Here is a 19,845-nt window from a genome sequence, read left to right on the forward strand (position 1 = left end):
GCACACATATCCATTGCCAACATATCAGCATACAACACATCAATTTTTGAGTCTACCTACAACCAAAGATGTCCACTCGTGCTTTCAGACTCGCGCCGGGGCAAATGACCGCGGCTGACAGCCGACAACCATGTCCTTGGACTCTTGAGACTCTCAAACACCCATCTGATAGGACTGGAATTTACGCAACCACGAGACTGCTGAACCCTGCGGTAGAGACTGATCTCTTCTGGTACGAAGGCAAACTTAAAAATGAGAGTCCGAAGCGCGACGACACAGATGTACTTGCAGGCTTCGCGGGGGTTACAAGGGTGGAAGATGATGGCCAATGGCCGGGATTTATCGATTTATCGGATGACGAGCTGGCTCAACAGCTTCGGGCGGCTGGAGGCAACATCCATAACATTGTGGCAATCGGTCTTGAAGCCTTCTCTACAGCGAGACCGAAGACTATGAAGACAGCTTGTGGCAGCACATGTTGGTTCGTCGGATCTTCGAAGCCGCGTACAAAATAGAGTCAGCAAACGAAGCACGTTGGAGGGTTCTTCTCGAGGATTGTCACTACTATAAGGATGACTGCCAATATCTGGCTGATCACTTCCTGGACAAATCATACCTTGATAAAAGGGTCAAAGTCGAAGCGACCAACAATGGAACGGGCTGGGCCGGCACTCAAAAAGACAGTGGCGACTACATCTTTATGACTTTCAAACCCATAGACTCCATTCGACAGATTCTGGCCTGGTACACTTGGAAGGATGGGGATCATAGAGAAGAATGGGACGATGAAGAAAAACCCAATGCTATCATGCCACGCGCGATCATCTGCCGATATTCAACGGAGATCCTGTTTCCAAAAATTACTCGGGAACGTGAAACATTGGCACCGAATGAGCGTCGTGAAGATGATACCGATACGCGTGTCGACAAGTGGTTTAGCAGATACAAAGAAGTCCATAGGTTTACAGTAGATGACTATCGGCCATTCGAGGGAAAAATGTATCTTTGGATCTTGAGGCCTAGAGAAGAATGGCTCGTAGGCTGTCGAACAGATGACTAGGTGCAGACCGGTTATAGAGGTGCTCATGTAGTTAGATATAGCTAAGCAGTTCATATAATGACACTGTAGTAGTCTCCTTAATACTGGAAGACGTTTGCCGAAATCCCACTCATTAATGTCAACATGGCATCGTGATGCTTGACTGAGATGTTGGCCTGCTCAAATAGACACTCCTTCCTATGCGTCACGGACTTGCGGCAAAACCTTGAAAGACTGGTAAAGGATTCTGAAATATGAAGTATTTGGTGTTTGCTGTGCAATTATCAACGGCGACGGAATGTGAGATCACATCTTCGTCACACAATACCTGAGCATTGGCCATGACTGCATTCCAGGCTGGCCCACATGTTCGGACTCATTGTGCGACCTTTTTGGAGTCATTGTGAACCACTCAGCCGCTTCATGAGCCAATATATGGCACTTGCAATGGCTGCTGCCGAATTGTGCCGTTGTACAATAGCCCGAAGAGGTGAATCGAGTAACTTGAAACAGGATCAATTGCGTAGAATTATTGCTCAGATCATGGACGATACCAGGCTGTGGTTCGAGGATCTTGTTAGTCCACACCAACTCGGTGGGACTGTGCGCCTCATCGCATGGTCATACTCGTATACGGATGTGACTCTGACTTTGAGTAGACAATGTTTCGAGTCATATAGGAAACAGTATAAAAGGCGGCTTTGGTTACCCTCTTCGTTGATCACTATCAACTTGATATTCCTATCTATACCAGTATACCAACTATATACGAACCAAACAAAGTCACCATGCAAGCTCCACAGCAAGCCCTAAAACTATCACTGTCGGAATCTTTTCCGGGGCCGACGATAGATCAAGTGAGGCAACTAGCCCCAGTACCTGATGACCAAATCAGTATTTGGAAAGACCCCAAGAAGGTCGCTCACGTCGGTTTCCACGGCCCAGGACGACATGCTACCACTCTTGAGCTTGCGCAGGGATGCCAATCCTGGTGGCCGGATAGCCACGATGACAGCGAATACGATAGAGATGTCAAGAACATTTGGTACTCTACTTTGAGATGGCATTTGGGGGAGATCCTCAGCCGAGATATCAAGCGACCCATTGTCAAGGCTGGCAAACGACCAGAGAAAGAGCTATTCCTGGAGCCTGAACTGCAAACCATGCTCGAGAAGATGGGCAAGACGGTCCGAAGGGTCGTTGTGATGGGGCTTAGAACACTCGAAAAGGCTAAACAGGAGGACTTTCCTCACAACTATCGATCTTACATGTTGGTGCGGCAGATTATAGGCAGTTTGTTGGAGATGCTGAGGGAGAAATACATCCAGGATTGGAGGTAGGTCTTGGCAGCACAAAGCCGTCGTACTGAAAGCACTGCAATCCACAGACTAACAAGTATGGATTAGCGAAAAGCCACACGTCGAAGTCATTTTCGAAGATGATTGGTACACGGACTTCGACATCGAATTCTTGAGCAAAGAATTCTTCGTCCTTCCTGACGTGAGAAATGAGGTGAGCGTCTCAGTCCGCGCAAGCAATAACGGAAGTTGGTTAGACGCAACAGTACCAACTGATGGCCGCGGTGGATGGATGGGTGATGACTGGATGTTCATCACGTTCAACACGAAGACGCCCGTACGGCAAGTCCTCGCTGGACACGTCTGCGGGCCCGAGCCGCCCGAGTCGCCAAACCCTATCCAAGGGAAAAGAAAGAAGCCGATGAAACCTAGCGCGATCATCTGTCGACCTTGGGGGGAACAGGATCCGGAATCATGCGATTCATCGGATGAACGCGTTAAAAGGTTCTTTCAGGGTTACAATCAGATAGAGCTGCTGAAGGATGACCCCAGGGGGCTAGGTCATTCAGTCTTTCATTATTTGGAGCCACGAGAGGTCGGGAAATTCGACGAAGAGCGATAGTGAGATTGGCTACTTGACTATGGGCTCAGACTATAACTAGAATGGAATGATACTTTTGTCTGCTAGTGCTCCTGGCATATGTAAGCTGTCGGAGGACAGAAAGTGATGATGTTCTAGAAGGCAGGCCCAACGTTCCTGCGTCTGCGCTAGCGGGGTGGCGAACGGAACGTGATTGTCAGCCAATCATGGCGTGAGATCGCCCCACCGCCTCCACTAGCGCCAAGCTCAGGGTCAAGTACTCCACAAACTTCGAGAGCTGGACCCCTCTGCCCTTCACACACTCTGCAATTGTTCTTTACGACTGCCCAACATGCGGTCTTCAGTTTCTACCGCGACAGTGCCGTCAAAGGAGCCTGTTCCCCGAAGCTTTACTGTGAAAGGGGAGAAGCAACAGGAGCCAAAAGCCCCAAATGAACACGATCACTTTTTCTGGACATACACCGAGGAGCCCCATAGGACACGACGAATGGCTATCATCAAGGCACACCCTGAGGTATGATTACTGTCAAACCGTTGCCATTGAGCATCACCTAACCGAATACAGGTAACGAAGCTCTGTGGCCCTGAGCCTCTCACCAAATACGTTGTCCTACTCGTCGTCTCGATCCAAATCCTCTGCGCATACCTCCTTCGCAATACCCCCGTCATATCATGGACTTTCTTCCTTACCGCATACGTGATCGGTGCCACGGCCAACCAGAACCTTTTCCTCGCCATTCACGAGATATCGCACAACTTGGCTTTCCGATCGCCTCAGGCAAACAGGATCTTTGCCGTGTTTGCGAACCTGCCAATTGGCATTCCATACAGCGCCTCCTTCAGGCCCTACCACCTCACACATCACAAGTCGCTGGGTGTCAATGGCCTCGACACGGATCTGCCGACTGCTTTTGAGGCAATCTTCCTCGATTCGGTTGCTGGCAAGGCCTTCTTCGCGACCTTCCAGATCCTCTTCTACGCCCTCCGACCTATGTTCGTTTACGCCCTGCCAATGACCAAGATTCACCTCTTCAATGTCGTTGTACAGCTAGCTTTCGACTTCGCGCTCGTTCGATTTGCAGGAGGAAGGGCATTGGGCTACCTGATCATGAGCAGTTTCCTCGCCGGATCTCTACACCCGTGCGCAGGCCACTTCATCGCCGAACACTACGTTTTCGAGAAGCCAAAAAAGGACCCGTCGAACCCCGCCAACAAGATCCCACTTCCCGAGACCTACTCGTACTACGGACCTCTCAACTTCTTTACCTACAACGTCGGTCTGCACAACGAGCACCACGACTTCCCTGCGATCCCCTGGACGCGCCTCCACGCGTTGAATCGTATCGCGCACGACTTCTACAAAGACTTGCCGCAACACAAGAGCTGGGTGTACGTTATCTGGCAGTTCATCTGGGATAAGGACATCAGTCTCTGGTGCAGGATCAAGAGAGAGGAGGGCGGCCGCAAGGTTGGCGCTGGCAGTGGATGGAACGAAGAAGAGCTAGGCTCCAACGAGAAGAAGGGACCCATCCCTGGTGTTCTATAGATCATTTTTAGATGATTTGCATATTTGGCGTTTTGAGCGGCCTGGTTTCATAAGAGCAAAGAATCAAGAGTATTATTCGTTACCAACAAATTCACTTTTCAATGGAATACATCCTCACAGTAGTGGCCATTTCGTTTGTGCTGACAACATATAGCACGACCAAAACAACTCAAACATGGCCCACAGCAGCAAGCTGCCAAAACGTCTCCCCCTCCCTCTTCACCTCCTGACAATAGGACCACGTCGTCCTATCCACAAACGCCATCCCCGGAAACATCCTGACCAACTCCGCCGCCGGCGACCCCCTCGGGAAAGGTCCCTGAGTCGGTGGCGTCGCTCCATCCACGCCCACAGCATGCGCAGGATACTGCGGATAAAACATCAAGTGTGTCGCTCTCAACGTCTTATAGAACGGAACCAGAAAGCCCATATCTACATCCCACGCCCACATCCATGACTGCTTGACTGGAGCCGGCATGGTAGTAGGCGCCGCACCAATTCCCGCCATCGTAGCCCAAAGATCTATACCGTCTTTCCTCTCGGCGAAAATAAAACTAACCGCAACACTCCGGTCATCAGGTGTGGACTCAATGGTTAGCACGACGTCCCTGATGAAGACGGTGGCGGGGGTGGTGGCTGTTCGTCGCAGGCAGAATTTCACCGCAATCATGTCTTTGGTGTCTTCCCCCAGTAAAGGTAGTGTGGGGCGTACGATCCCTTCGTACTTCTTTGAGATGCCGATGCTGAACTTCCATTTGTCGTTGTTGGAGTAGGTGAGGATTGTGCGTTGGGGCGTTTCTGTTACTGGGGCGTAGAAGTAGGGGGTTGGTGGGGGGTAGGTGGCTGGACTGCCGGTGGTGAAGGGGTGGGTGTTCTGGGGTGGTGTCTGCGTTGCTTTGCTTGATGGCGGCTCTCTTGGGCCACCGAAGTAGTGGAACTTCGGAGGCTGGAACGGATCAGTCCCCCTCGATGTGGTTCGGGGCGGCGGAGGCCTTTTAAAGCCTGGTGCATGGGAGACAGAGGCCGGAGGCGGTCGCGCTCGAGGAGGTTGCGCTGGGGGAGGTCGCGCTTGGGGAGGTCGCGCAGTTGGTGCACTGGATGGCCTCACTGCCCGCGCTAGTGTCTTGTTGTAGCTCTTTCTTTTCGCCGGGTCGAGCAGCACTTCTTGCGCTGTAGTCGCTAGCTTGAAGATTTTGGTTCGCTGCTCGATTTCTGCTGTTGACAAGTGCAGGGTCTTGTCGGGATGGTTCGCGAGCGCAACCCGCCTATATGCCTTTTTGATCACGGCGTCATTAGCTTGGATATCGATACCGAGGACCTGATAGTGGTTCGCGTTAGCCATGATCAAATGCAGAACGACGATGAAAATCAAAGAGGTGGCGTTGGCGGTGGGGTGTTCATTGGGCAAATACGATTGTCCTAGTACGACAGAAACTTAAGCGCAGCGATGGTGAAAGTGAGTATATTGAATAAAGCGCACGCTGCGAAAAGATATTCAGCAGATCTCCCGATCTCATAATCACCAGTTCAGCATTTCATTTCTGCTGTCCCATCATCCCTTCTCGTCTTCTGCTATCGTCGGCCAAGGGTGGTTGGATATCGATATAGAACCCACAGCTTCTCACAGCTCCTCAATCCTCTCAACCCGTCGTTCTTTATCCAATACCACCCTAACCATCCTACCCTTATCATCAAACAGTCCTTCACGCAGACGCTCTAGGTATATCTCATAGCTCGGCATATACCCATCAATGAACGCGCGAACCTGCTCGTCCGACATCCCCGACCCCTTGACCTCAATCATCTTATGCTCTTGCTGCAGCCGCCACGTGTACACGTTCCTCAGATCATTCGTGTCGATATGAAGGAAGAAGTCAAAGTGCTGAGGGCCCATGAAGGCGTCACAGTAACGCTTGAGATTGTCGTTCACCTCAAATAAGTGGGGAAGCTGATGATTTGCAGGGGTGTTGACGGTGAGCTTCCCGGCTTTTGCCGACGAATGTCGTTCTTCGATGAATGACTGCGGAACTGGCTGAAAGCCGACGCACCAGCCTTCGAAGACGACAACGTCGGGCTTTTGTGAGATTGTTGGCCACTCTGATTCAGGTGCTCGGTCGCCTTCGCCGTTGTACTTGCTCTTGTCGAAGCTGGGTATCTTGAGGTCACCTTTTCCGGTGTACTCTTTCAGATCGCCGAAGAACTTTTGGGCTAGCTGTTCGTCGTGTGTACCAGGCTGTCCACGAGTACGGTAAAGCTTGTTGTTTGGATCACGATCCCGCTGGGCCACTAGCTCATCATGCGTCTTGTAGAAGTCGTCCAGTGAAACGGTTATCGTATGGAGGCCATGGTCTTTCGACAGAATCTTGACCAACTCCGATGCCCATGTCGATTTGCCTGAGCCTTGCAGACCGGTGATACCAAGTATGATAGGTTTTGACGACTCCTCATGTCGCGACTTGATCTTGGGAAGTAGGACTTCGAGTGTCCTGCGTATGTTGTCTGGTAGGCTAGACATGACGCAAACTTTCCGGTATGTGTAGTCCTGCAATCGTGAGATACGACCAGTGTTGGCTCTCGTCTAGCCCTGGCTATCATCCGAAGTATATATTAGCGGACATGTATAGTCCGGAGTGAAGTCATTCGTACCCGCCGCATCGATGTCGGCCCGAGCGCACCCCGCACTTTCCACGAGCTGTCAGAGTACCATCTGTCACGACCCCAAAGACAAAGCTGCAAACCGAGAATCTGAAGATGTAACCTCCCATACAGAGCCATGCGCTTACGGTCGTACAAACCGTTATCGCCCCTGCCGTTATATTGCCTATTCCCTCGCTACCGGCAACAGCCACCTAGCACGACACCGCCGTGTCAAATTTCCACAACACCCAAACCAATAAGCTACGCAGCGGCACAACACCAAGCAAATTACCGCTGCGGCCTCGCTACCACGATCTAAAGCCAGGGCGAGCAGAAGACGAGTTACAAAGTTACTGCGTTAGGAAAGAAAAGAGGAAAAGTGTGGATTGTGGCATGTGATTTCACGGTTCCGACTGTGACAGTTCACCGCCTCTTACGCTCGTGAACCACTGCAGGTGACGGGGTCGAAATTGCGGTCGCGCAAGCGTCCCAGACATGGTTACGGAAAGTTGTGCGCTGTTCGTGTTTTCTTGTGGTTCTGCGTGCTATTTTTGGTAGCTAAGAGAAAGGAAAGGGACGGTTCAAGTGCGCGAGTCATGCAAGTACGAACTCCTTTCCTCATATAACCGCGATGGCAGGTGCGGGATCCATACTCGTCAGTTTCTCGAGTCTTTCGGCTGTCATCTGGTACACTTCTGGCAATCCCGTCGCGCCCCAGTCTTCACCATTCATGAGCTTCACCAAGCCAGGCGCTGCTGTGAAGATTCGCGCCATCCCACTGTCCCGATGTTAGCCTCGCACTTCTTCGTGGACTATTGAACTTACTGTCCATGATGGCCGGCACAGATATATTGACCAGGCTTTCCGGGCAACTCTCCGACGAACGGCACACCATCCGCACTCAGCCCGATAATGCCGCTCCAACTATACTCATAGCCTTCCCCTGGACCTATAGGGGCGTCTTTCCAACCTTTGAATTCCGATTCTGCAAACTTCTTGACATGCTTTGTCACACCCTCCAGGTTCGCAAGTCCATCATTGATGCAGTTCTCTGGGTTCTTCTCAACCCACGCATCCAGTTCCTTTTGTCCAGGGTTGGAGCCACCGAACATAATGTTGCCATCGGAAGACGAACGCGGGTTGATGCTGAATAACGCGCCATCCAGAAGCAGAACACCATAGGAGTTGCTGATAGCCTTTGACCCGCTGAAGGCTTGCGGTGGAACTACTCTGTTGCACATATGCGGCTTGGGCGTGATGATACCGCGAAGTGATGGCTCGAGTGCTGCACTGTATGCATTCGTAGCATGCACAATGGTGTCACATGCGATGTCCCCTCGCTCCGTATGGATGTTCCATCTTCGAGATCCTGTCCCCCCTGAGATTGAATTCGCAGTAGTGCGAGTTTGGAGATTGGCGCCCTTGCTAATATTGTCGCGCATGATATGTGCAGTCAACTTCCACGGTTGTAGCGTCGATGCCTGCCATGCATAGCAAGCTTTCGCACTCTCGATCCGAGACTTTTGCGCCGCTTCGACAGGATCGTGGGTAACTTGGATATGGTCAACCTTTCCACCTGCTTCCACGTACCTCTCAAATATTTCTCTAGCTATCTTCGCAACTTCTTCGTCTAGGGGAACGTCCAGGGTCTCTCCAAACCAGAGATCGCAATCCACGTTGTTTTCTTTGACGTATGCTACCAACGCTTCCCACGTAGCTTGCTCGTTGTCCAAGATCTTGACCGCCTGCTCATGGCCGTACGCTTTGGCGTGTTTCTCGTAACCTCGCCACTGATCAGGTTTGCAGTGGCCCGCATTGCGACCTGTTGCGCCAGAGCAAAACTCCCGCGCTTCGATGACAACAACTTTCTTTTCGGGGAACGTCTCGAGATGGTGCTTAGCAACGAGCGTTCCTGTAAGACCAGATCCAATGATGACCGTATCGGCTTCTTGTGGTAGCTCATTGGTAGTGCGATGGTCTAGAAGTGGATCGCATCGAACTTGCTGCAACCAATACAAAAGTGACTGTCCACCTTGTTTGGGGAAACCTGTACGGCCGTGACTTTGTGGTTGCGATGCGTACTCTTCTACGTTGAGGGTGGCTGATGTTTCTGGAAGCGTGACGCTGGGTGCACCACCCATCCTGGGGTTATCTGAGCCCACTTGCTTCATGTTGGAGTGACAGGAGTGTGTATAGAGGATGTGGCTCTAGAAGGGGCTAGATACGTTAACAAAAGTCATGGTTCAGGCTCTTTTTGATGGTATTACGCTGATTTCGAACACTTCTACACCATATGCCTACTCACCCTTCGCTGTATTCGACTGTTGTCGCTGCATGTGAATCTGGCGTGGAGTATTGGGTGCGCAGCCCGGAGATAAGCTGTCAGTCGCACCTTGCCCCACACGCTCGTCACTTGCTGCAGCATCATCGTTTCCATCAGACCAGCCACCTCGTCAAACTCTCACAATGCGTCCGCCCATCTTCGTCGTATGATCATTGCTACACAGTCGAAGCAGTCGCAGTCTCTACCTTCCAAACGTCGCCATATTGCGACTGAAGAAGTGACAGCACAAGAAGCCAACATCATCACACCAGATACCGCCTGAGTCGCTGCATCAAACCCCTGGCTAGTCGATGTCTCTTCCGTCTTCGGCAGGCGGACGCCTTATCTCTCTGATGCTGGTCAGAAATCACTTCTTAAAGACGCGAGATACGCGCAGGGCAAGGAAGTCGAGCCATGCGTTGATGCCGACCGTCGCATGACTTTTGATGTTCCTTTAACCAGGATGAATAACTTTCGCTAGCGCCAAAAGTAGCCAGGATGAATAGCTTTTTGACCAGGACGAATAACTTTTTGACCCGGGTCAATAACCTTTTAACTCGGATCATTATACTGCATTCCTGGGCACGGAGAAACGGCAAAAAATGAACACGCGTCCCTCTAGTCGCTCCGAGACAGCTCCCGCTTCTCATGTGGGTGTCCCAACGTATCTCCGCGCAACGCGCGTGATCATCTGCGACATCACGACGCGACGCGTCACGACTACATCTTAAGATATCACAATACATTACCATCACGTCCACGTCCTACGGATTCGCGAGCAGCAATGGAAGCGCCACATAAACGACAACGCGCCAACACCAACGGTGATTCGATCGCGCAGCCCACGTTCACCGACCTTATCGCCGACTATTACGCCAAAGCTGATCTCCAGTATTGCATCGAACTGCTGCTGTATGCAGACGACGATGGCGAGCTCACCAAGCAAATACTTCTCAAGGCAGCTCTAGCTACACCAGAGATCGCCGCAACCCTGCGCAATCACAAAGAGGAATACATTGAGCGAGAGCGTCACAAGGTCATCAGTTTCAGCAGTCACGCCGATAAAGTGATTATTCAATCGAAGAGCGTTACATGGATCTGAGCGGTTCCGAGCAATATGACGCCGTTTCCGACGTCATACGACAAATCGAAGAAGCATTTACACTCATTGTCGAACAAACCACTCAGGAGTATGCTTCTCTCAGAACGAAGATAAACGCGCTTATAGCTCTGCGCTGCATTGCAGTGTCAATATGCGGAGGCCAAGAGGAGATCGGTAAACAAATCCGTAATCATTTCCAGATGGATGACTCGTTGGAAAGCTCAATGAACGCCGTGATTGACGAGATGAGCGTGGAGGAATGCGAGAGGGTGTGTGCCCTAGAATATTCGGGTAGGCCGTTCCTAAAAGCAATGGAGCAACTCAAAGAGCTTGCAGACGATCATTGCGTTTTCGAGGGGCTACAAGACGTGATCACAAATCTTACTTGTGAGGATGAGACGGACGAGGACGGGGAAGGCGAAGGCGAAGAAGAAGAAGAAGAAGCGTAAGAGGACTATGAAGGGAGCCCTTCGTCGGATGCTACCAACTGCGAAATATATGGCACGAAGCCTGGGAATGGAAGGTCGAAAAAAGAGGAGTAGTTGGACTGTTAAAACTCCCGCGGCGCCCCTCAAACTGACACGATGAACCGATGTATATTAGCCAAACACAAGAAGGGGATAGCGAGAAGAGGTTGATCCGTAATCCGAGTTAGGAAGTCCTAACACCAATGACAAGGAGTCAGCCCAATCGCCGACAGCTTCTAGTACCCTTGCCTAGTAATCTTATCTCAAGTTGTGTACGCCGCCAGCATCTGCGCAGCTACCAACTGAGCACCACTTTCAAATCTTTGCGTTGCATGAGGCTCTCAACTGCGTTTGGATTGATCCCTAAGCCGCCTAATGTGGACCCACTAGTGGGTGGGGCGGCCAATGAGAGGGCTCGCATTGGGCTTCGAACGTCGATGTGAGTGAAGGCCATTGAGAGCTGCAAGAACTTTGACGTTTCCGGATGGAACAGAGACCACGATCCAGTAGAGATGCTCCACTTATTAAGATGACCTTCTTGTTTTCGCCGTGGAATTTGCCGGATCGCATAACCTCGCGACGCTGTCGCGACTATACGTTGACTCTTCCTCGCCTTTGCGCAAAACGCGAGTTGCACCACGCTCATAGACTATCTGCTGAACAAAATGACGGAGCCATCACTCAAGCGACAGCGTGACGAGAGCGACGTAAATCCATCCGCAATAGCCAGATCATTTACCACAACGAACCCGAATATACCGGTCTACGACCTTTGGACTGCATTAAGTGCCCTCGACAATTCACAAACAGATCATACTTTCAGCCAAATAATGCTCGTCAAACTAAATCTCCGCGACCCTTCGATCGGAGCCCAAATCCGACAAGAGTACCATTCCCACCTGCAACGGCAAAAAGAGATGCAGGCAGAACGAGAGCAGCGCAAAGACTTTTCACACAGTGTCGACGCGCTCAAAGAAGTCATACGTCATGAAGAAGCAAAGCCAGCGCACCTAGCAAGAAATCCAGAACAAATTGCAAACTGCTTCATCACAAAGATGCGCGAAATTTGGCGCCGAACATACTACTATTCGTCGTTCGAAACGAAGAAGTCGGCGCTGAATACGCTTAGACGAATGGCATTTGCATGGCTTGATACACGGGACAAAGAATTGCAAAAGCAGCTTCCAGGTTGGATTACCGAGGACCAATCCGACGAGTACTGTCTCGGCATGCTTGGGATCCTCAGAGACATGTCGGGGCAAGAGCGCAAAGAACTGGCCAATATGCCAGTAGACGGGGCGACGGTGGCGACTACGGGGGGAATGCGCCGAGGGGGAAATCGATTCATGGATAAGATGCAGGAGTTGAGGGAACGTCTTGATGAGACATGGTTGATTTGTGGCATGCATTTGTATGGTTCTAGTGAGGAATTGTTTTGGTGGGGTGGTGGGAATGAGGACGGGAGTGATGACGGGAGTGATGGCGAGGACGGTTCTGAGGATGATTATGGTACGCCACCTTATTGGGAGGACCCCACTGAGTAGGAAAATGGAGCATGGAGCACACCTAAAGTGGCTGTACGCGCGGAGACTATGCTATGGGGAAAGAAAGAGGCGTTAGCTAGCCAACGACGAAAGCGAAGCTATTAAAAGTGTTTTATGGAACGGAACATGCGTAAAAGCGCGTTGTGAGATACCACGAACCCACCCTGAACGTTCAAAACCAACAGTTTGAGTAAGATGTAGAGGTGCGACTGTGGGATCCTCGACCGCTAGCTTATTGAGGAGGCGTTGACTGAAGGGACTGGTATACTTGTTGTTGTCGGGTGCTAAATCAAGGGCCTTTGTTTTCTGGGAGATTTCGAATAATGTAACGCGTGGCTCTGCTGTCGAGGGCGGATCTGCATTTGATGTGGTAGTAGGCGGATGGGAGGGTACGGTATCGGCGCTGTCTGCACGAGGGCGCTTGAGAGGTGGCTCGATCCTTTCATAACATCCCTTCAACATCGCTACTGCGATATGGCTACTTCCACACGTAGCACCATCTCGCAACAAAGTAACGTTATCAAGAGTCCTTCATTCAAAAGAACTCAATGCGCAAACATTTGTCGTCACCTGGTCAAAGATTCAACTATCTCGTGATCCATATGCCCAGCCCTACGCCTACCCACTTTATCAACCCATCGTAGACCATTCGTGCACCAGATACCTCATGTGTTGCGACTTTGCAATGCAAAGCACTTCAGCTACCTCCACTCTCGGTGTATGGCGTACATCTTGCACCCGCTGAAAAGCTTACTCCCCTCTTCATCCACGACGAGTGAGAATCCTCGTCTTCTTTCTCTCCATCACTATCTCCATCTTCATCACCACCGACCTCTCTACCACTCCCTTCTTTCTCATCTTTCTCCACTTCCAGAGATCCGCTTACGCCCTCAACAAAAGGAGACTCAGGGTCCTCTCTCGCGACCTCTTCAACAGCATCCCCAGCATCGTCTTCGTTTGCATCTCCGTCTCCGTCTTCATACCCCTCCCCATCATCCACTTCCATATCCGCATCACCAAACTCATAGCCCTCTTCCATCATCCTCGACATGCCCGCCACATGATCAATAATCAAAGCAGCACGCACTCGTTCCTCTACAGATAACCATGTAGCATCGTTGAGCGCGCATCTGACTTCTTCAGCCGTCTGTTGAAGTTGCTTGAACACCGACGCTAACAGTTTTTGGCGTTTCCGACATGGATCGTCGTGGTCGTTGATGCTGGAGGTGCTGCGGCGGCGCTTGAGAGGGCGATGTTGCATGGCTGTGCGAGGGAGGGTGTGAGAGTGTGGTATGGGGGAGTTGGATGGGAGATGAGGGTGTTGGAGCTGATGGAGGGCGTATATGCGTGTTGAAAGGAGAAACTCTGGACTTTGGGGGTAGTGTGCATAGTGGATTACAAGTAGATGCCATCACCTACCCTTCGACCACAGTAGTGTCGGCATCCTCACTTTTGGTTGAATGGTCGACCCAAACCCATAACAATCTCAATTTCGAACTTCGGAGAAGACAGTCTGATGATAATCTTCCATTTGATTACTCAAAATATCTAATAATGCTTGTTTGTATATGGGTTCGTCTCTATCGTGTATATAATGCATAATGGCGTCTAGTATGCAGTGAAAAGGGTATCTGCGCCTCTCCCATGCTTTTGATAACGCCTTTGAAGTGCACTTTTTGCAGAAAAAATCAAAGGAAGGATCCCACCCAGGTATGAAGAACGCTTGAATGGTGTTGAAATGGAAGAGTCGAGATGGATGGGAAATGATCGAGCGGAGTGGACCGAAAGACCGTGTGGTGATGTTGGACGGAAAATTCGCGGAGCTTCCGAACCGGATTGCCAACGCAAGGAGACTGGAGGCTATTGTTCTTCATCCTTATATCTTGGCCTGGCGAAGGATCCGGCTGTCCTGCTGCGCTTGCTGCAGCGCCAAGATTTCTCTTTGCTCCTGGAACACCTGGCGCGCGCGCTCAAGCACCATCTCGAAGCCCTCCTTGCCCTTAGCAGCGTTTTGCTGGAAGCGCTCAACAGTGAACTGCTCGATGCTGTTCTTGATCTTCTGCCAGCCACCGCACAGCGCGGTGATCTCGGCGCGCTGGGTGAAGGCGGTCTTATCGGGCGATGAGGCGACGGGATGGTATATGCAGGTTTCGCGCACGTTGAGGAGGTCGGACCATGTCATGTTCATGGAGCAGAGGGTGAGCTTCTTGGCGACGGGGTCGACGTAGGAGGTCTCGTAGACCATGGACGTGTCCTGGCCGCCGAGAATGGTTTGTATCCATTTGGGTGTGGATTGCTGGCATGTGATGAGGCGTTCTGTGCGGAGCTGCGGTGTGTTAGTTTTCTGCTCGGTGAGGCTGGTGGGGCGCGCCGAATTGACATGTGAAAGAAGGAGTCACTTACAATTCCTGTCGCTGGGTCGACGGAGCGGCTTAATGTGTCGACGGCGATGACATGCGGTGTCTTCTCGTTCCAGGGGCCGTATTTGCGCCAGTTGCTCGTCGAGACCTCTTCCCATGTGTAGTCGAAGTCGACTGTCTGCTGGAAGTACTTCATCGTGTGGTCGTGTGCGCTGTCGTGTGGGTCGGGTAATGTTCGTTGTCGCTTCGATGTGACGTGTTCGCAGTGATTCGGACCCGAGAATCCGATGGTATGTATTGATGAGCTGTGATAGCTGTAGTGTGGAGTTGAGGTGGGTTGTGAAATGTGAAGGGTGCAAAAGGTTTGGAGACGGGTGGGCAGAGGCCGAAAAGCAGGCCGTGCGCTGGCGATAAACGATCGTCGGGGAAAGCGGGAAGTGCTCAACGCTTTTCACCGCTCGTGCCCTGTATCTTTGTTTCTTGTTTCTCCGCAAAGTCGTGCCGATTAAAGTGCGGTGTAAGGAGTAAGAGACAGATGCGTTGTCAAACAATCAAAAAGCAAGAAAGTCGCGATGTTCTGGTTCGTTGGTAAGAAAGCAATGTGAAACGAGTGTACGAGAGCCTTCTATCCGACCTCACGTCCTGCGGATCTACAAAATCTTCGCCACGGACAGCCGCCTTTCCACTTTTCCAACCAATCACAGCCGAGACGCTGACAGCCGCGGGTACGAGTCGTGTGCCATTCTCAGCGGCGTCTGGCCCAGTCATCCCGACTCTCCCCGTATGACGTCTCGACCCGAATTAGCCAGGTCTCGTTGGTGGACTTCTTCTAGACTTGACGCAGGGCGTGGAGTACCTGAAGCTTGCACCGAAGATCTAGCTGCGCATTTGGCTCGCGCAACAAGCTAAGAATCAGGGTCTTCCGGCTGTCGTGTGCGCAAGGCGGTTATTGGCTTGGGACGGTGATCCAGGACTTGTGTAGTGGGTGCGAGGTCCTCGGTTATGCGTGTCTCCAGTGCGTTGACGATGGTATCACACATCCATGACGAATAGAATTCAGGATGATTACTTCAATTTTCTACGTTTGCTGCAATGAGCAAGCATTGTGATAACCCCAATACAAACGAGTGAAGGTTCTAAGGCTGCGATGGAGACAAATACAAATTCATCGCAAGAAGAGAGCAAGTTATTGTCGTCTTTCGACGGCTAATCATGTATTTTCATGATTCATCTAACCAAGTGTATCATTGGTATCATAACTTTTGTATGAAAGCGCCCGAACGCCAACCATGCATATGCAAAGTGTAAGTAACTTTCGTTGCTTCGTGTGAGACACTCAACCCAGTGTTCATTTCACTCCGTCATGACCATCTACATCTCCAATGCCTTCTTCGCCATTGCGAGCGCACCGTCGAACGTCTTGTTTCCTCCGATGAAACCAGCGGCGTGCACAAAGACACAGCCCGGGATACCAGAGACCTGGTCGAGCTGCTCGTCGCGCACACCCTTCCACGCATCGGGCAGGTCCTTGCGGTTCTCGAAGCCACCGTTCTCCTTGCTGACGGCACGGATGCGCCACTTGCCCTCGGGCTTGTCTTCGGGGAAGAGGACGTAGAGAACCTGAGGGGCGACGCCTTGTGGCTGTTGTGCCTCCTTCTCGAAGTTGTAGAGGTGGTCGGCCCACGGCATGCCTTCGGGAAGGACCAGGATGCGTCCCTGAGGATCGTACTGAAGACGGGCGTCGTAGGCCTGCTTGACCTGGTGACGAGCGGGGAGCCACGACCGGGCGCGGTCGAGGAGTTCCCAGCGGAACTGCTCGCCTACGAAGCGAGATGCATTGGTGAAGCGGAAGTCCTCATCAGCCTGCTTGGCCTCTGGGGTCTTGGTCTCGTCGGCGGTCGGCGACTTGTTGCCATAGTTGTAGCGGTTCACTACGCTGGCGATGCTGAAGCCGCGGTCCTCGAACTTCTTCTCCAATCCTGCCTTCTCTAGGTCCTTGGGCGCAAGAACGTTGATGCCGTTGTCGTTGGCGTCGAAGGCCTCAATGAAGTCCGTGTAAATCTTCTCATACAGAAGATCACGGTCGGCGCCTTCCAGACCAGTCACAGCGGTGATGATGTCTTTTCCGTAGTGCATGTAGACGAGACCAGCGGAGGAGAGCTTGGTGGTGTGGCCGGGGAAGACGACCTCGAAGCCGCGCTGGTGGTGATCATAGCGCTTCTTGTCGTCCTCGTACTCGCCGCCTACGTCGACAACGGTGTGGCATTCGGCGAGAACGGCGGGGTCACGGGTGCGGATGAGCTGAGCGTCGCGGTAGGTGGGCAGCTCCTTCAGCATGGAGACGGCAAGGGCCTCGTCGGCGTGGAAGTGGCCATTGTGCGTGCCAATGACAGGCACGTCCGTCTTGAGCTTCTTGGTGGGGCTTTCGGCCATGGTGCGGGCGTAGTTTGCAGAGAAGTTGGCAAAGTAGTTTGGCGTGGGTGGCTCGTATGTGTTCCAGGCGATTCGCGACGGTCTGGCAAACAAAGGTCGTAGTTTGAACATGCAATTGCTGCTAGTAGAAGTTTCGCATAAGAAGACGGTCCCGCGGCGGGAACTGGGCTTGGCAAGACCCGCGGGCGCTAGTAGGTGGGATACGCAAAAGCAATCACGGCAAGCTCGTCACAGTCGGAGGCAGCAAGAGCAGGGCAGGAGGATTCAAGACACTGTCTGACGGCAGACGCAGGACGGACAGGCCTAGACTCGTGCCGTCGCCATCATCATCGTGCGCTGTTCCCAGAGTGCGCACGCGAGCACGCATCCATCCGTAGCCCCAAGTCGTGCCTACTCGCACAGAGCAGCTTCAATATCGTATCGATAGCAATACCAAAGCCTCTCCTGCACCGCTCCTCGCCCTGCAGCCTGCTCTCCGCCGAGCGACCTCACCCCCAGCCGCCGGCCAGCCCAAGCCCAGTGCAGCCCGCTCCGCGACGCTCGAGCATTGCACTTAGCGAGATTGACACGTGAAGATAATCGATAGCCAGGCCGCTGCTCGCGAATCTTCAACCACGTCTCCCGCACGCCCACTCCCCCTCGAGTGACTCCCACCAGCTTCTCCCGCGCTGCCTGCGCGTCCATCGCGCCTCAAACCCCTCGCACCTCCCCCGCCGCCCCGCTCAGACGCCACGCTCGTCGCTGCACGAGCTTGGCGACGACGGCGTCCGCATGTGGGCTACAGCATCGCGGGTAGTCTCGTCGACAACCTTCCTCGGCGCCATCATCTTCACCATACCCCTCGCCTTCGACATTGGCGGCCGCACCTGTGGCCTCGCCTTCTCCCTCTCCCTCAGCGCCTACTACTTCGTCTACTCGATACTGCGCCTGGCCACGCCAGACTCTTCGCGCTTCAGATGGTTTCTGTGTAATGTAATAGCTTGGGCGCAGTGGCTGGCCATACCCACCCTCTTGATCTGGAGCCTCAACAAGTTCTCCATCGATGCCGACGCCAATTCGGGCTGGGTCGAACGCACCTTTGGCGGCAAGCGAGCCGACTTCGAGAGCGTTCAGGAATGGATCTTTGGGAGTGAGGGACTGCTGCAAAGTGCATCGATAGGGGCCTGGGACAAGACTCTGCGATACAGCACACCCGTCTTCCAGATCGCCGAGGGCTTCTGCAGTCTTCTGGTCATTCAAGCCGCAGGCCAGATTACCAAATGGGTTGTAAACAAGGAACGTGGTGACAGCTGGATGGTACGACTTTTCTCTCTGTGCTTGGAACAATATACTGACATCCCCAGATCGGCCTTCTTATCACCTCCGCGTCCATCATCTCGACCTCCGTCTACTTCCTCTGGCGCATCACCACCTTTCCCGAGATCAGCAACGTCGACGCCATCCTGATTGGTGTCGCTATCACAACCGCAATTTTCCTCGGCGGATGGGGTATCGTCAGTGCTAGGGGCAACCCGGTCGAATCTTCGCTTTTGGTGAGTCTGGCCTTCAGCAACTACGTTTCTTTGCTAATGCTTGCAGTTCGCCTATGTTACTCTCTGCATCTACCAGATCTTCACCGACTACCAGCCATCGCCAGGCTCGCTCGCCGAGTCGAGCGCTCCTTCAGATCCAGCTCTTCCACCGCTACCACCGATTATCATGGCTTCGTACACTACACTTCTCCATGCGCTAGGCTCTCTGCCTACCATTGCCCACACCGGTTTCAACCTCATGGTCGGTGCCGTTATGACCATCACGCCTTCCGTAATCATCTCTCTCGCCTACCGCGTCTTCGTCATGTACGCCGCGGCGCGTATCATTCCTGCCATCAGAGAAAGCGGCGCTCGTGCACTATCGCAAGAACCCAGTCTAGACGATGACGACGAGACCTCCAAGATCCTAGGCTTCCTAACCTGGTTCAGCCCCAGCATCATCATTGCAGTCTACACCAGTCTGCTGATGCAGCACTTTGCCAGCGGAAACGGCGGCGATGGAAGTGCCGTCACAGGCGAGTGGTGGACGAACCAAGGTGGTGATGCCGGCGGCAACTTCTGGAGATGGATTAATCTGGGTATCACAATGGGTCTCTACGCCATCGAATTGAAGATCTCGAACGCAGATGACGACGGCCGGTTAACAAGCCACTGGAAGACGGACTAGAGTTTGCATTTAGATGGTGGACCAGCAAACCAACCCAATCTGGGTACATTGGAGCGAAGAAGGGGGAGAACAGGAATGTGGAGTGAAGAGCAGCAGACACCAAAGCTGCAACATCAAGGAATGAGGTCAACCATGCCAAAGAGCATGTACACCCACAACTAAGCACACACATATGATGAGTGTGCAAGGATCGAGAGAGACAGAGTAGGGAATGGCAGGATTGGAGGGCTTTCACTTCTCGTTTTGTTCTTTTAACCCCCGAAGCAAGCAAACAAGAGCGCGCATTTTTCTGATAC

General features: G+C 52.4%; 8 protein-coding genes across 8 annotated transcripts; 4 read left to right on the forward strand and 4 right to left on the reverse strand.

The window, feature by feature from the left end:
• Positions 1–1,827: 1,827 nt before the first annotated feature.
• J4E90_001615 (uncharacterized protein) lies at positions 1,828–2,959 on the forward strand (the record flags this gene model as incomplete). Its single annotated transcript, XM_051431201.1, has 2 exons — positions 1,828–2,375; positions 2,446–2,959. 2 exons carry the CDS (start codon positions 1,828–1,830, stop codon positions 2,957–2,959), a joined length of 1,062 nt encoding a protein of 353 aa, XP_051294335.1.
• A 310-nt stretch (positions 2,960–3,269) lies between these two features.
• On the forward strand, positions 3,270–4,484 carry J4E90_001616 (uncharacterized protein; the record flags this gene model as incomplete). The annotated part of the gene is made up of 2 exons (XM_051431202.1): positions 3,270–3,452; positions 3,504–4,484. 2 exons carry the CDS (start codon positions 3,270–3,272, stop codon positions 4,482–4,484), a joined length of 1,164 nt encoding a protein of 387 aa, XP_051294336.1.
• Positions 4,485–6,105: 1,621 nt separating this feature from the next.
• On the reverse strand, positions 6,106–6,999 carry J4E90_001617 (uncharacterized protein; the record flags this gene model as incomplete). The annotated part of the gene is made up of 1 exon (XM_051431203.1): positions 6,106–6,999. The coding sequence occupies one exon, from the start codon at positions 6,997–6,999 to the stop codon at positions 6,106–6,108; it is 894 nt and encodes a 297-aa protein (XP_051294337.1).
• A 740-nt stretch (positions 7,000–7,739) lies between these two features.
• J4E90_001618 (uncharacterized protein) lies at positions 7,740–9,292 on the reverse strand (the record flags this gene model as incomplete). Its single annotated transcript, XM_051431204.1, has 2 exons — positions 7,740–7,899; positions 7,947–9,292. 2 exons carry the CDS (start codon positions 9,290–9,292, stop codon positions 7,740–7,742), a joined length of 1,506 nt encoding a protein of 501 aa, XP_051294338.1.
• Positions 9,293–10,228: 936 nt separating this feature from the next.
• On the forward strand, positions 10,229–10,546 carry J4E90_001619 (uncharacterized protein; the record flags this gene model as incomplete). The annotated part of the gene is made up of 1 exon (XM_051431205.1): positions 10,229–10,546. One exon carries the CDS (start codon positions 10,229–10,231, stop codon positions 10,544–10,546), a length of 318 nt encoding a protein of 105 aa, XP_051294339.1.
• A 3,887-nt stretch (positions 10,547–14,433) lies between these two features.
• On the reverse strand, positions 14,434–15,113 carry J4E90_001620 (uncharacterized protein; the record flags this gene model as incomplete). The annotated part of the gene is made up of 2 exons (XM_051431206.1): positions 14,434–14,883; positions 14,961–15,113. 2 exons carry the CDS (start codon positions 15,111–15,113, stop codon positions 14,434–14,436), a joined length of 603 nt encoding a protein of 200 aa, XP_051294340.1.
• Positions 15,114–16,288: 1,175 nt separating this feature from the next.
• J4E90_001621 (uncharacterized protein) lies at positions 16,289–17,461 on the reverse strand (the record flags this gene model as incomplete). The annotated part of the gene is made up of 1 exon (XM_051431207.1): positions 16,289–17,461. The coding sequence occupies one exon, from the start codon at positions 17,459–17,461 to the stop codon at positions 16,289–16,291; it is 1,173 nt and encodes a 390-aa protein (XP_051294341.1).
• A 660-nt stretch (positions 17,462–18,121) lies between these two features.
• Positions 18,122–19,549, forward strand: J4E90_001622 (uncharacterized protein; the record flags this gene model as incomplete). The annotated part of the gene is made up of 3 exons (XM_051431208.1): positions 18,122–18,646; positions 18,694–18,882; positions 18,929–19,549. 3 exons carry the CDS (start codon positions 18,122–18,124, stop codon positions 19,547–19,549), a joined length of 1,335 nt encoding a protein of 444 aa, XP_051294342.1.
• Positions 19,550–19,845: the final 296 nt, after the last annotated feature.

The sequence above is a fragment of the Alternaria incomplexa genome (assembly GCF_024043165.1).
Source record: "Alternaria incomplexa strain BMP 0042 chromosome Unknown scaffold_2, whole genome shotgun sequence".
NCBI lineage: Eukaryota > Fungi > Ascomycota > Dothideomycetes > Pleosporales > Pleosporaceae > Alternaria > Alternaria incomplexa.